The following is a 13,758-nucleotide window of genomic DNA, read 5'->3' on the forward strand; positions in this document are numbered from 1 at the left end:
GCTTGATGTACACTGTATAGGAAAATGATGCATTTTGATTAAGATGTAAAATTTGCAATATTGCTTTAGTAGGAAACGTAACTTTGAAGACTGGTGTCGTACGAACGGAGATCATTCTGACATGAGAGAGGAGAGTAAAGAAGCCTCTACTCTAAAATTTAAGTCGTCTGTCGGATAGTAGTCTCACCGGACTTTGTAACCTCCCACATTTTATAGCTGTGTTATGGTGTGAAAATTGAAGTATATCCTGACCTGACAAATTTTTTATTCGTGACAACAGTTCATGCGAACCTGGTAGTTTCCCAATAACATTAAAACGTATTCATAACTATACACAAGCTAAATATTCACATAATTTGTTCACAATAAAATCTATTCACAAATATATTCACATCCTATTACAGCAAATACCTTTGCTCCGGCGGGCAATCCAAGCGAAGGTACAGTTATGTACAATCCATCTACAATTGCGGGCAATCCACGAACAAAGGTTGTAAAACTAAAATGATTGTCCTTCACGATGCTTTTCTAATGACGACTTGATGCGCTCAGAATATCAAAATCGAAATTTTTGTCCGTGCAAAGCATCCTGTACCCGCGCGTGGATATATACTTCTACAAACGTTCGTGCGTCTGGTGTAAATAACATACATATGTATTGTAGTTAGGAGAACGAAACTCCATTACCAATTCGGAAAATGTATGTTTTAGACATTTTATAGGAATTATTTCATCGAGTCATCAGTGGACATATGTTTAAAAATTTTCTTAATGAAGATTAGAAAAATGAAGGAATCCTGTTATTAGAGCATAAAGCGAAGAAAGGCGGTATATAGAGCATATAAAAGATCTTAAAAATATGCCAGAAGTAGAATCACAATGGAGAATCGAAAAATTGAAATGAAAGTTTCACTATTTGAGATGAATTATAGATTGAAGAAATATAATTTCCAAAAAGTCAAACCTGACCAGGAATATTTAAAAAGAATCAATTAACCTTGTACACTTACACTTCGTTTTGGGAAAAATCCTTCGTTCTAATTAACTAAAAAAAGTCTCTCATAAACATTTATAATTCAAGAAATTGATAATGAAAGCAAATAGAAATTAATTGAAGAGAGTTTACTTTCTTGCTATTTTCATGCGGGACAATATGTTATTATAATACATGTTGGAAACTGAAAAAACTTTACTAGTATTGAAGAAAAGTCTACGCTAAATTTTAACTAGAAAGCCTAATTTTGATAATATAAATAAATATATAAAATAAATTATATAAATAACGAATACAAATATAAGACATTATTTTTTATTGAGAAATTTTTAATTCAAATTTTGATGTAATGAAGAAAATACAGCTTTCGTGCTACAAGTTTTAGATAGCTCAGGAATCGAAGCAATTCAAAACATGAGGATTGCTTTATGCTTTGCTCTAAACCTGAGAAAGACAAGGCAACTGCTGTGCAATTAATTAAATTAAGTCGAGGCATACGTACCAACTGTAGTTCAAGTTAAATATCACAAAATGTCATGAATAACATAGGCATGTCGTCAGAACGAGTTGATATTTTAAATTCTATTCTAAATATGTATCGTCTATGTACTAAGGATCCATAGCGGTTATTCCCTTGTACATAGTAATTAAGAACAGTGTGATGAAAAATGAAATGCAATCAATTTCATATCCTTAAAAAGTATCTTCGGTCCGAGAACTCGAAGTAGAAATGATCTCTTCGAGTTCAAGTGCAATCTGGAAAATGGACTCCCGCGTCGTAAAGATTATGAAAATTATTCCTCAAGCGTTTTCATTGACTGGGGTAATAAGTAAATTGTAAAGTATACATATATGCACAATACCTGGGCTGGCCTCGCTGGTCCACTCTTGAACCTAGCGATGGTTCAATTAAGTTAATCGATTGTATTATTGAGACTTATACTACTATTATCATTAAAAATTAACGGGTTTGTAGTGAACAAACTTTGCTGGTAAAAGCAAATTGTGTACCACTAGGATTAACAGGATAATTCGGAAGAATATGTTAAGAGCCAAATGTTTCCCTAATCGACAAAATAATTTTTGCGGGAATTCATGAAGCAAGAACTTAAAAAAAATTATCAAATATAAGATCCATTGAAACCAACTTAATTGATAAATTAATATTGCTAAAAGATAATTTCAATCTCTGTCTGCGTAAATAGTCGATAAATAAAATTTGTACTTTCAATGTGATATTTAATAGGAGTTCATGTTGAAAATCATCAATTGGTTAGATAACTTTACTGTTGAAGCGCAAATGAATTAATAAAATTAATAAATCGAATGCAAAGAAGATAAAAATAAGGTTTAAAGAATTTTTTTAATTAAATCGTTTGGGGACCAGCTCCATGGTCTGTACAGAACTTTTTCAGAACTGTGATATAAACTTGATACCTACTGAAAAGCTAGAATAATCTCAACCTACTACTCAACGCAAATAAAGTAGATTGTTTTATTACCGGCTTCGAGATTAAATTCATACGAGTTTATCTCTTGTCATGTGAGGCGTATCATTCATACCATTCAGGTAATAACAACCCGAGCAATAATTATTTAAGATTATATACTACACGAAACTTTGCATAAATGTTATATGGCAGCCAATGACTTGTCTCTGCAGCCAAGTCAAGATCAAGACGAGCGTTAAATGCGGGAGTCTACAGAACTTTTGTACGGCTTAGACACCAATGTTTAAAACTAAAATTCGTCAACAATACCTTAAAAATTATTTCTCACAGAATGCTTGTAGTAAAATCATACACATAGTGGCGTTTAAATACATGAATTACAAACAAATAAATTAGAGTCAATAGTTACCTTAGAATATTTCTGAATGTTAAGCGGTCAAATAAAAACATATTAATGACGTTCGTGTTCAAGTATCGTGTGAATCGAATGAATGGCCAGCATTGAGAGCTTCATCAAAATGTCAGTCGAGGGCCCGAAGTTGTGAATAACGCATGAATAGAAACATAAAAAAGTCAGCTAAGTTTTACAGCCCATTTGACCTCATTTTTTTGTTTGGTTAGAGTTCCATTTATTTATTTTCCTACTATCTACAAAATTACTAAAAAGACAAACACAAACACACAAAAAAACACACAAGAACAGATAAACAAAAAAACTTCAAGAAGAAACTAGAAAGAATAAATGGCCAATATCAAAGAAAACCACCAGAAAAAAGACAAACCAACACAAGAAAAAGAGAACAATGCAAGAATAGGAACAAAAAAAAGTCAGAAGCAAGGATTGATTTGAAGGAAAGGGAAAGCAAAAAAAATGCAATTTCAACCGCCAAGCTAGAAACACTTGAAAACGAAATGTTTGACGTTATTCCTTAGAACTTTGAAACTGCGTCGATTTCTGATCCCGATGCGATATCAACACCGAGTAACGTGACGGCGTCGTGCACAGAGTGGAAGAGACGGCCGGCGGTGATGGTGGCCAGCACTCCCGTCACCTCCAGCGACCGCATCACATCATCTGTGGAAGACACGACCATTGCAGCTGTGCTTTTCTTCGCAATCTCTGACAAATAAATCCAGAATGCGAATTACAAATTCGAATTTGTATTTCGAAATGTGGATAACACATCTTTTAGCCACCGTGACATACGCACATCTCACATGAAAATCTCATAACAGTTGCTAAAAAGGATGACTTTGCTTGAAATTAGAAACAGATTTATTATTTTTAAGGTTTATGCTGTGTGGTTATGATTACTGTTACTGTAGTGGGAAGGAATATCTAATGTGAAATTTAGTTTTGCAGTCATATAAACGAATATGAGAACAACGTACGAAATATTAACACGAGTTATGACCATTTACCGTGCTTTCATGAAAGAATTTGAGAAAAACATTCCCTAAACCCATTGTTTGTAGAAATAATGTTGTGCCGATGTGTCATAATTATGCTTAAGAGCAATAGTCCAAACTTGTAATGTGGTGTCAATTTAGACAGTAGAAGTTATCGTTGGTACTGACCCGAAACGGAAGCCAAGCACAGAGTTATTCCCACGGCACCATAGACGCCGTGCATCCTGGCGAGGTACTTAGCAGCTGGGGCGTCGCAGGCGTCCACGCCCTGGCAGTCCAAGACGAGGTACTTGATCTGCTTCATGAGGGGAGAGACGAGGGCCGTGTCATTCTACGTGGGAAGGGAAATGTAATCGGTCTCTTAAAAGCTCTCTCAAAATACCGCCTGCATCCTATCAGCGCATAAGGCGAACAAACGGACATTAATTGAGCACAACCTTCATTCATCAAACATTCCTTACATATGCTATAGCAAACTAAAAATTGAGAGTTGAAACTGGTAGTATAGAAATTGGGGCTATGGGTATTGTTTGTATAAACGGCATCGATCACAAGTTACCGACCATTTACACCGATCAAAACCCTAATTATTTACCTCCGATCAAAACCTGATCATTTAGCCCAGATTGACCGAGTGCGCCCAATATTATTTAACCACCGGCTTTAGTTAAGTTTGGAAACTATTTGTTACTAAAAACCAAGAACTTAATCTAGAGCGAGTGCCACGATGGAAGATGCTTCCTTGGGATATATAATATAATTGATTTAAATTTTTAAAATACTTTCCAGAACCGGGATGCTCATCTTTCTTAATTACCAAAAAGCAATAAGGTACTTTATACGTTTCATTACACAGTTCTTGAAAGGGCATATCGTAAGCAATGTAATCACTGTGGACACTCTTCATATCGATGAAAGGTAACTCAAATAGAATTAATAGATTTGAATTGGTTCTAATAGTTTGTCTTGGTAATATGTGATAGTTTTGGCATAAGTAACTTTAACTACATTTATATGGTTTCCACAGGTGCCAAAACAATCAACAGGATTCTGATTCTTTTCCGTAGCAATATCATCAAAAATGAAATTTTTTTTCTTCTGATGATATATGTCACTTAAGTCAGGGACATGCAGAAGCAATATTTTCAAAGTATTCAATTGCACATTTTTGTTGACGTCTTTTTGGCAAGTTTTCAGATATTCATCAATACTGCCATAGCCTTTAAAAAATGAATCTGTGATTTTAGATTCATTATATCCCTGCACAAAAGCATTTTTAAACAAAATTATTCGTATACCCCTATACGAAGCATTTTTAATTTTTTTAGCATATAAACGACCAATACTCTGAAATGTATTCATGATATTGAGATAAAAATTGATTTCAACAAATCCAACAGTTTACATACTCTGTTGGGATTTGTAGATGGGATGTCGGAAGATGTTGGGGAACATGGCAGTGCAAATATATTAAATATAATGTCTGTTATTACAATACTTGTTCGCTGAAGTGTAATCAATGGATTCATATCTCAATGCTGATTTACACAATATCTTACATATATTTTTCCTAACGTTCACCCGGATATAAAATTGTGGAGAATCCTTGTCAATAAATTTATCTAACCGTAGATCAGCCTTCAATTTATAATATCCAAATTTGGGTAATAGATGAAATATAAATATTTTGAACACTAGGCTAAGGGGTGAAGAAAAAACAGTACAATTGCACCTAAGATAAAAAATTAAATATCATTTAGAATTAAATTACTTAGAAAATGAAAAGCCTACAAGGGAACGAAACTATTGAAATTGATGAATCGATTAAAAAGTTGAAAGTCATGATTATGAGCCTCAAATTTATGAGCAATAACGGCTGAAAATGTGCAATCGAAAACTTTGAGAATACTGCTTCTGTCCCTGACCCAAGTGACATAGATCCTCACAAGAAAAATTTGTTCATTTTTGATGATATTGCCACGGAAAAGAATTAGAATCCTGCTGATAGTTTTGACACCTGCAGAAGACATAGTAGCTGTAGTTGAATTTACTTATGCCAAAACTATCACATATTCACAAGGCAAACCATTAGAACCAATTCAAATCTATTAATTCCTTTCGAGTTACCTTTCATCGATATGAAGAATACTCACAGAAATTACATTGCTTGTGATGTGTCCTTTGCAAAGTTTCATGAACTGTGTAATGAAACGTATAAAGTACCTTATAGCTTTGTGTTGATTAATAGAAATGAGCATCCAGGTTCTGGAAAGTATTTCCAAAATTTTAAATCAATTATATATTCCAAAGAAGTATCTTCCATCGTGACACTCGAGCTCTGGGTTAACTTTTCAGTAAAACCAACCCCCAGGTTTTTGGTAACGACAGCGGTTTCAAAATATTGGAAGTGCTCGGCCAATCGGGGTAAAATGATCAGGTTTTGATGGGGGTAAATGGCCAGGTGCTTATCGGGGTAAATGATCGTTAACCTATTAATGTAGTTAATGAAAACTGTGCTTGTGTATATACCACTTTCTGTCCTACTGAAACTCTTTTTTCACGTTTTGGAAGAAGTGATACTTTCATCACCCAAAATAAAATCTAACCTGCACAAAATATTTCATTCTACAGGAATTTTCTAAAATAAATCACACAAATAGCCAGAAAATCGTGTATTTCTCCCATGATAATGTTCCACTTGGAGTGATAGGAAAGAAATGTTTATCAAAACAAATGTAGTACAAAGAGTGAGAGATAGTGCTTTCTGCGATTTTTCTTAGTAAATAATGAGCTTCTGCATCATGCAAGAGTTAAAAAAATTTGCCGAGGCCCGTTCCGTAAATTTGAATTTAATGCCGAGCCCACTCTCGCCACATGAGCGATAAAGGAGCGTTCATATTAGTATCTTGAATGAACTATAAAAACGTTACCAAAATTCCTTGTTCTACTTATCGAATTGACAGGTACTTACTTGTTTTAAAATGTCATCAGAATAATCAGGATTCTTCTTAGCCTCGGCCATTCTCTCTTTCTTCAAAGCTACGGGGTTGATGCCAGAGCCTTTGAAAAGCTTCGCCTTAAAGTTGTCGCGATTAGCGAAATGTAGTGGACCCTCAACGCTCAAAATGACCATCCCATCCACTTCCGTTGCCTGTAACAAATGTGACTAAATTAATTCGACGAATATAATAGTACACTTATTACAAAGCCTGCGATAGCGCAAGAAAATTACAGCCTTTCCGTACAGCTGCCGAATTCGTCTTCTCAATTGTTCAAAATTTGTGGGCATGGAGCGGGCTGATTGCGGGAGCGAGGGTAGACTGAAGATTCAGCAGCAGTAATTTGTGAAGGGCAATGACTTAAGATTTTCTTTAAATTGGGCTTATTTACACGAGCGAAAGACCAAGGACAAGGTAACTTAAGAAAACTGCATTGCTTTTAACGGGGATTAAACCGACGGAGTCGGTCATATCTGAGATTGAGAAGAGCGCCGCAAATCGTACGTAGACTGATGCTGGATATAGAAACCCATCTATGGCTTGGACAATCAGGAATTTATGTCGGCCGTGAGAGGTGATAAGACCATCAGCAACAGCTAGTCGCGATGCTGAGAGCTCATTTGCTGTAAAACGACCTGAAAAAAGATCCGACGGCTGAATAAACTGAGATATGTTCAGGTATATGGCCAAGCCGGTGCCCGGCCGTAAGAATTAGTAAACAACAAAAATTAAAGAAATTATGGAATTGATAGCATTAATTTATGAGTAACAAATACAGCATATGCATCAATCTTGCACGGCATCCAAGTTGCAAGACCTGCAACTTGGACGTCAATTTAAGTTCAAGATGTCTAATCGATCTTGATCTAAAAGGCCTTACTTAACAGTCTACCGTTCGCAGCCGAGCAGTACCCGGCAGCGCAGCACCAAGGAACACCATACGGAGACAAGAACAGGTAGGAAAATTTTTGTTTCTAAAACGACGCCAGTCGGCGTCAGCACAGCGCATGCCAGAGGCCAGCTTCGCCCAAATTCACATTTTAATCACATTCCTTTCAGTGGGTGAGAACGCTAGAGGAAATAGCAGCCTATGAAGTCTAGTTCTAACAGCCATACCGCCGTATTTCCACAGCCACCGTTTAAGCATGTCCAAGTTAAACGTGGTCATACTGAATCTGGCCAAACCTATTCTCGCCTAACCTCTTTTGTCCTAACCTACACACGTTGCAACATTTCTCCACCCAAACGAACCTGAGCGGACCCTAACCTCAGTGGCTGCTGGACGTTAGAGAAGAAGGTAGAGACAGTCATTGGCTGCAAGAAGGTTGGGAGTCAGGGCAGCGTGGATAGCTAGGGCCAAAAGAGGTTAAGCCATGGTAGGTGAGGCCGAATGCAGAACTGGCTGCTTGTGAGCGAGCATGCTGAAGTTTTGGATGAAGGAATGTGGCGCTATTTTCGTTAAGCAGTCTTTCACTGGAGCGGATAACGGTGTTCAAGCATAGACTGCGGTTTCTATCTCTGAGGCTGAGTAAAGTTATTGCATGCTGAGGGTGAGCGTTGACTCCATGGCTTATTAAAGAGTTAAATTTATTGTTCACTGCTGCGCCCTCACGCCAGCGACGAACGACATCGAGAATTGGATCAACAATTATGCAAGTGGCGGAGTTATCGGCTACCATGGACGCAAGGCGACTCCGTGCCACTTCAAGGGATAAACGGGTTAAGGACATGAAAAAAAGTGGGAGGAAATTAATTATGATTAGCGATATGTTATTGTGAATAAGTATGAACGCATTGCTGGAGGAAAACATGAAGATAGTAGAGGATATGATATGGGCCCAATAGCAAATACAATACTGCTCACGCTTTTTTATGGCCACTCTTCTACGCGGTTATTATTTTACATTGCCTGATTAAGTACGAGCCACTATGATGCAGATGAATTAATCTAGCTGTCTTAACTTTGGTATGTGACAACTACACCTGAATACCCGTGCATTTTGCACCCCTCTCTCCTCACTATAACGCCCTTCATGCATAAGACGCCCACCTACCTAATCGCATGGACTCGTTCCTGACGGTAAATGGGACAAACGCGTCGTCTACGTCCTCGACCACTCTCATCCATATCACCTGCCTAGTTAACAAGCGTGGCCAACGAGTTCTACTCCTTATAACATCAAGTACATATCCATAGAACTTACTAACTACTAACATCCATGAGAAGCTGTTAGAAAAAGTAGCAAATAATGAAAATACAAACATACCACAATATGCACAACAGAATAATACATGGTTTCAAGAAATCCAGATGAAATACATGCAGAATAGCAACATTGCACGAAACACTACCCGTCCAACTGGTATATATCTTCCTCCGTGGTGCTCTTAATAAACTGTAATAAATAAGCATGGTACGTACAAGACTCAAGACACAAGATTATCCGACTTCAAAATACTTTACTTATCCATTACGAAGACTACATTACAGACAGAACAGCGCTCATTAAAATAAGAATCACACAGGTCTCAAATTCCACATGCATAGCATTTTCAGACAGTCAAAGAAAAAACACACCACCCTCAAACAAACTAACATTTTTACGATAAATATATGACCTCAAACGGTTAATGCTCTCAAATAGTAGCAAGAACAGCAACTTACTGTACAAATTTACACAAACTACTCAACACCCAACAATAGCGCACCCTACATCCCTCTTCGTCGCTTATAGTTATACCTCATTTTTCGTAGCAAAAACCGACAAATTCAAAATGTGAAAAGTTCAAAACCAACAGCTAACCACAAATCCCAATGCACAATCGCAACCTACAAGACTGACTATCAGTACCTGTACATTTGTTTCCATAACGGGTCCTACGAGCACTTACTCCAGGCAAAGCTTACTCACTGACGGAACGCACAATGAGTGATTGTCTACTATGGCCCAACTCCCGAAATCACAACCTCCCTCTCAAGTCTGTAGCGTTCTACCGTTATTGGTCATTATTCATAATTATTGTCATCAATAAAATCACTGGAAAAGTACAAAGTCGTCTGCAAAATAGTTAGAATACGCCATTTATAATTATCATTACATGGAGTCAGACGTTTTAAAAATGTAGACTATATAACTATCCTCGCCACCCATCATTCTCCATACAAACTCTTCAAAGCCCAGACTACCGGGCCCCCTTCTGACTATCCCCCGACTGTAACCTTACCTTAAGCACCTGCCTTAAAATAATTAAGCCCCCACCCCATTTTCCAGTTTTACTTCTGTACTTCGCAATAATTTCCTCCTTCCTCTTTCTGGCCACTGTGCCACCTCTTGTTTTCCCCAAATTTTCCACCCCCCTATAGCGGCAATGCGCATGGATTCACTCGAAGTAATCAAAATGAATAAATGAATCTGCACTGAAGTCGATGTAGTCTCCGGTTACATTTTTCCGGTTAGGATGTGTTCTAGCTGTCTAAGTACATTTTCATTTGTAAGCTGCGTTTCATTTAGACTCGTGTAATTTAGGTGCCATAATCAAATTTCACAGAAAATTGTTTGAATTTACGTCCGAAAATCATTTCTAACCTAATAAAATTATTGGAAGTGCAAAATAATTCGGACGAAGACATGAAGTAAGCAATTCGCAATTTTTAACAGGCTTGAAACCAAGCAGGCTTTTTATTTAATAAATTCGACAGTGGAGAGCTAACAAATAGTCATATTTAACTAAACGCTCCTGCGATGTGATACGACTTCGTGCATTTGCAGCTATTTTAACATTATGTTATAATATTTCATTGAATGTCCGAAAAACAAACTTAGCTTACTTTTTTGTACTGGCCGATGTCCGCGTAGATATCAGTGCCGGGAAGTTGGCCAAGTTTGGTTATCTTCGGGTGCTGGCCTCTAACAACGAGAACAGAGATCGCCACCAAGACACCGATAAGAAGGCCCAAGTCAACGTCAATGAGAATGACAGCCAAAGCCGTCACGGTCCAAAGCATAGAGTCTACCTTGGAGACCTTCCACATCGCAATCATGTCGAAGACCTGCGAAGCACAAAAATAATTTGTGAATGTAAATAAAATGCGAGATACAAAACGATGACATGAATACAATTTCAAATTTCCCTTTTATGCTGGAAGTAATAATAACAACACAGATTTATCATGAACCTGTAATATGTCATATTTATTCATGTAGGTACCGAAAGACAAGATATAATTTTGAACCAATTTCTAACCTTCATTATCATTTCCTTCAGAGCCACTACAATGATGCTGGCCAAGCAAGCCTGTAAAGAGAAGTACCTATAAGAATCATTTCAATTAAGAACATTCAAAGTAGTAAATCCTAATCTTTTATTTTTTGGAGAAATTGGGTTATCACCAGATATTAATTACAGCTTGAATAGGTTGTCAACTTCAAATTGAATGCATTAAATGAATTGACTTGTACGTATAAAATCAAATTGCACAGTTTGTCATCCCTGAATTGCGCGTTTCCTGACACACCTTGGGCAAAACTTCAAAGATGGGCCCCACGAAGAGCAGCACCCACAGGATGACGAAGGCGGACACAAGCCCAGCGACCTGCGTCATGCCTCCAGCGGCGTCTTGGATGAGGACTCTTGCTATGGCCGCCGCCATGGGAGCGCACGAGAAGAATGAACTGATCACGTTGCCAATACCCTGGAATAGATATTATAAACTAGGAGTGTGTTGAGCTAAGAGAGTGGGTCATTTTGAGCTTCAAACGCTGAAACAATGCCGATTTAATTTTTCGCTGTCATGTTGAAAAAGGTAAGAATATTTTTCGGATCGAAGACTGGAAATATATTTCAGATAACCAGCGATCGTTTTAAAAATTGAATTTTTAGCTTGGAATTGTTATTATCGAATGATCAAATGTCCAATGACTTGTAAGTAGCTGATCATTAGATTAATAAGCGAGTGATTAGGGAGGAATATGGAGATAGAAAGGAAAATGAACATTTTCCTTTCTAACATAAAGGAGAACATTAGCATGCATTTCGGGTTGGGTAGGAAGCTATATTTACAATAACTTTACAATAAAACGTATTTTTATTACGTAAATGTATTCAACAACAATTATATCCTAAATTAGTTGTGTTATCAGAATAATTCATTAATCAACTGGCCATTCGCTGTTAGGATATTATACACTGCCGTTTATTGTGATATTTAAAATAAGTTCACACCATGGCATACAGTTCCTGGTTAGCGTCAACTTCATAGTCGTGTTTTGTGGCAAATATCTTGGCGAGGGAGAAGGATCCTGCGTACGCAATGATGGCGATCACGAGGCTGTCAACCGCCACGGCCGCGGCCAGAGAAAACGGCGGCATGGCGGGCATTGGCAACCTTCAAAAATTGAATTTATTAGCTTGAAATTGTTATTGTGGAATTATCGAATGATCAAATGTCCAATGATTAGTAAGTAACTGATCATTAAGATTAATAAGCGAGTGATTAGGAAGGAATATGGGAAGTCGCCAATGATTGATTATCAGAGGTGGGTCACATGTGAGTCGAAAGAGGTTGAAAAATGTCAAGCTGAACTTGACGGGAGACTTGTTAAATAATTATCCAAATCAGTCTTTATTGTTACTATCATAAACATAGAATTTTCTGTGGGCAAGAAAATGATATTACTATAATTTCAATACTGATCTTCACATTTCGAATTTGTTAAATGGGTAGTGTAAATGGAAGTTTGTACTTAGTTGCCTAAATTGTTGCACAATTTCAGCAGGGCTTGTCATCTATGAGCAAAGTGCATGCACATCGGAAAAAAATACTCGCACGTACCCAGTAGGAATTTCCCCGACGATGTTCACACTGTAAGTTTCATGGACATTGATGGAGTAAGACACTGCAGTGCCAATGATGACGACGATCAGCTCGATTGGCATTGGGATTTTGGTGACTTTAGCAAGACGCGGCTGAAGGGGAAAACAATAGACAATATCTCATATTTTCTAAGATGGATTATGTAAGAGAGAAATACTCTCTATCTCAACTACAGAATGCTCACCGCAGTACTGCAACGATAGATTCACCAGGGATGGAATTTAAATAAAAGTTCAGAATTAGCTGGTCGCTGAATGTCCTGGCACATCAACATTGTTTGGCGTGGTTTTCGAATGTACGTATAGAAATGTCAAGAAGCACATTAACAGAAGCATTTGTAATAGAGTAAATTAAGCGGCATGGAAAATGAAGAATTATTGTCATAATTTTATCAATTGCAAGCCTTTGATAATGAACCAACCAACCTTCAGCTGCTCGTTGTTGACCGAAAGAATGAACATCGACACGGCAGATATGACGATAGTTGCAACGTTCGCTGATGGCAGCTTACTGATGACATCGCTCAAAGTCTAGAAAGCGAATAACATACATTATAAAATTCAATTATGAAAAGTAGTAAATTTTGTCCATGCATTTATTAATTGAAACTGTTTAACTTAGTTTTCTTGCTGGAAAGTCGCTGCCGATTATTATTAGTGCCGAATAATTTTTAAATTGATTTTCAGTACAATTGGAAACTAAAATACAGCGTCGAGGCTTTGATGTCAGGCACAGTAGTAATAATTAAATAACTATACACTAGCATCATTCACTTTCTAGCACATTCTTACATAAATAATCTTGAAAGGTCCAGAGAAAGGTGTGACTTTGATGCCGAATATATCTTTGAGTTGGGAGACCATGACGTGCACTGCAGCTCCCGTACTGAAGCCTGACACCAACATGTCGTTGAAGAACACAGTCACCGAGCCCAAGCTCAGCATTCCCAGCACAACCTAAGCGAGACCAGAACTCGTGCTTAAATTTTGAAATTGTGAGGATATTACGGGAATCATTGACAATAGGGAA

At 37.3% G+C, this 13,758-nt stretch overlaps 1 protein-coding gene across 5 annotated transcripts in view; it reads right to left on the reverse strand.

The window, feature by feature from the left end:
- The window catches only part of LOC108666375 (solute carrier family 26 member 6), a 40,149-nt gene that overhangs the window by 16,266 nt on the left and 10,125 nt on the right, over positions 1-13,758 (reverse strand). For 2 of the 5 annotated variants that reach the window (XM_047883464.1, XM_018153235.2), the window contains 9 exons: positions 13,521-13,685; positions 13,155-13,259; positions 12,688-12,821; positions 12,078-12,240; positions 11,371-11,547; positions 11,100-11,150; positions 10,684-10,905; positions 6,827-7,006; positions 4,024-4,186 (listed from right to left, as the gene is read on the reverse strand). In XM_047883464.1, the coding sequence (XP_047739420.1) occupies positions 4,024-4,186; positions 6,827-7,006; positions 10,684-10,905; positions 11,100-11,150; positions 11,371-11,547; positions 12,078-12,240; positions 12,688-12,821; positions 13,155-13,259; positions 13,521-13,685 (1,360 nt within the window). Of the gene's footprint in view, positions 1-3,329; positions 3,521-4,023; positions 4,187-6,826; positions 7,007-10,683; positions 10,906-11,099; positions 11,151-11,370; positions 11,548-12,077; positions 12,241-12,687; positions 12,822-13,154; positions 13,260-13,520; positions 13,686-13,758 lie in introns of those variants that run through there. The other 3 variants (XM_018153233.2, XM_047883466.1, XM_047883465.1) reach the window with 3 other exon arrangements.

This window comes from Hyalella azteca, unplaced genomic scaffold (genome assembly GCF_000764305.2).
Source record: "Hyalella azteca isolate HAZT.00-mixed unplaced genomic scaffold, Hazt_2.0.2 contig12949, whole genome shotgun sequence".
Classification (NCBI taxonomy): Eukaryota; Metazoa; Arthropoda; class Malacostraca; order Amphipoda; family Hyalellidae; genus Hyalella; species Hyalella azteca.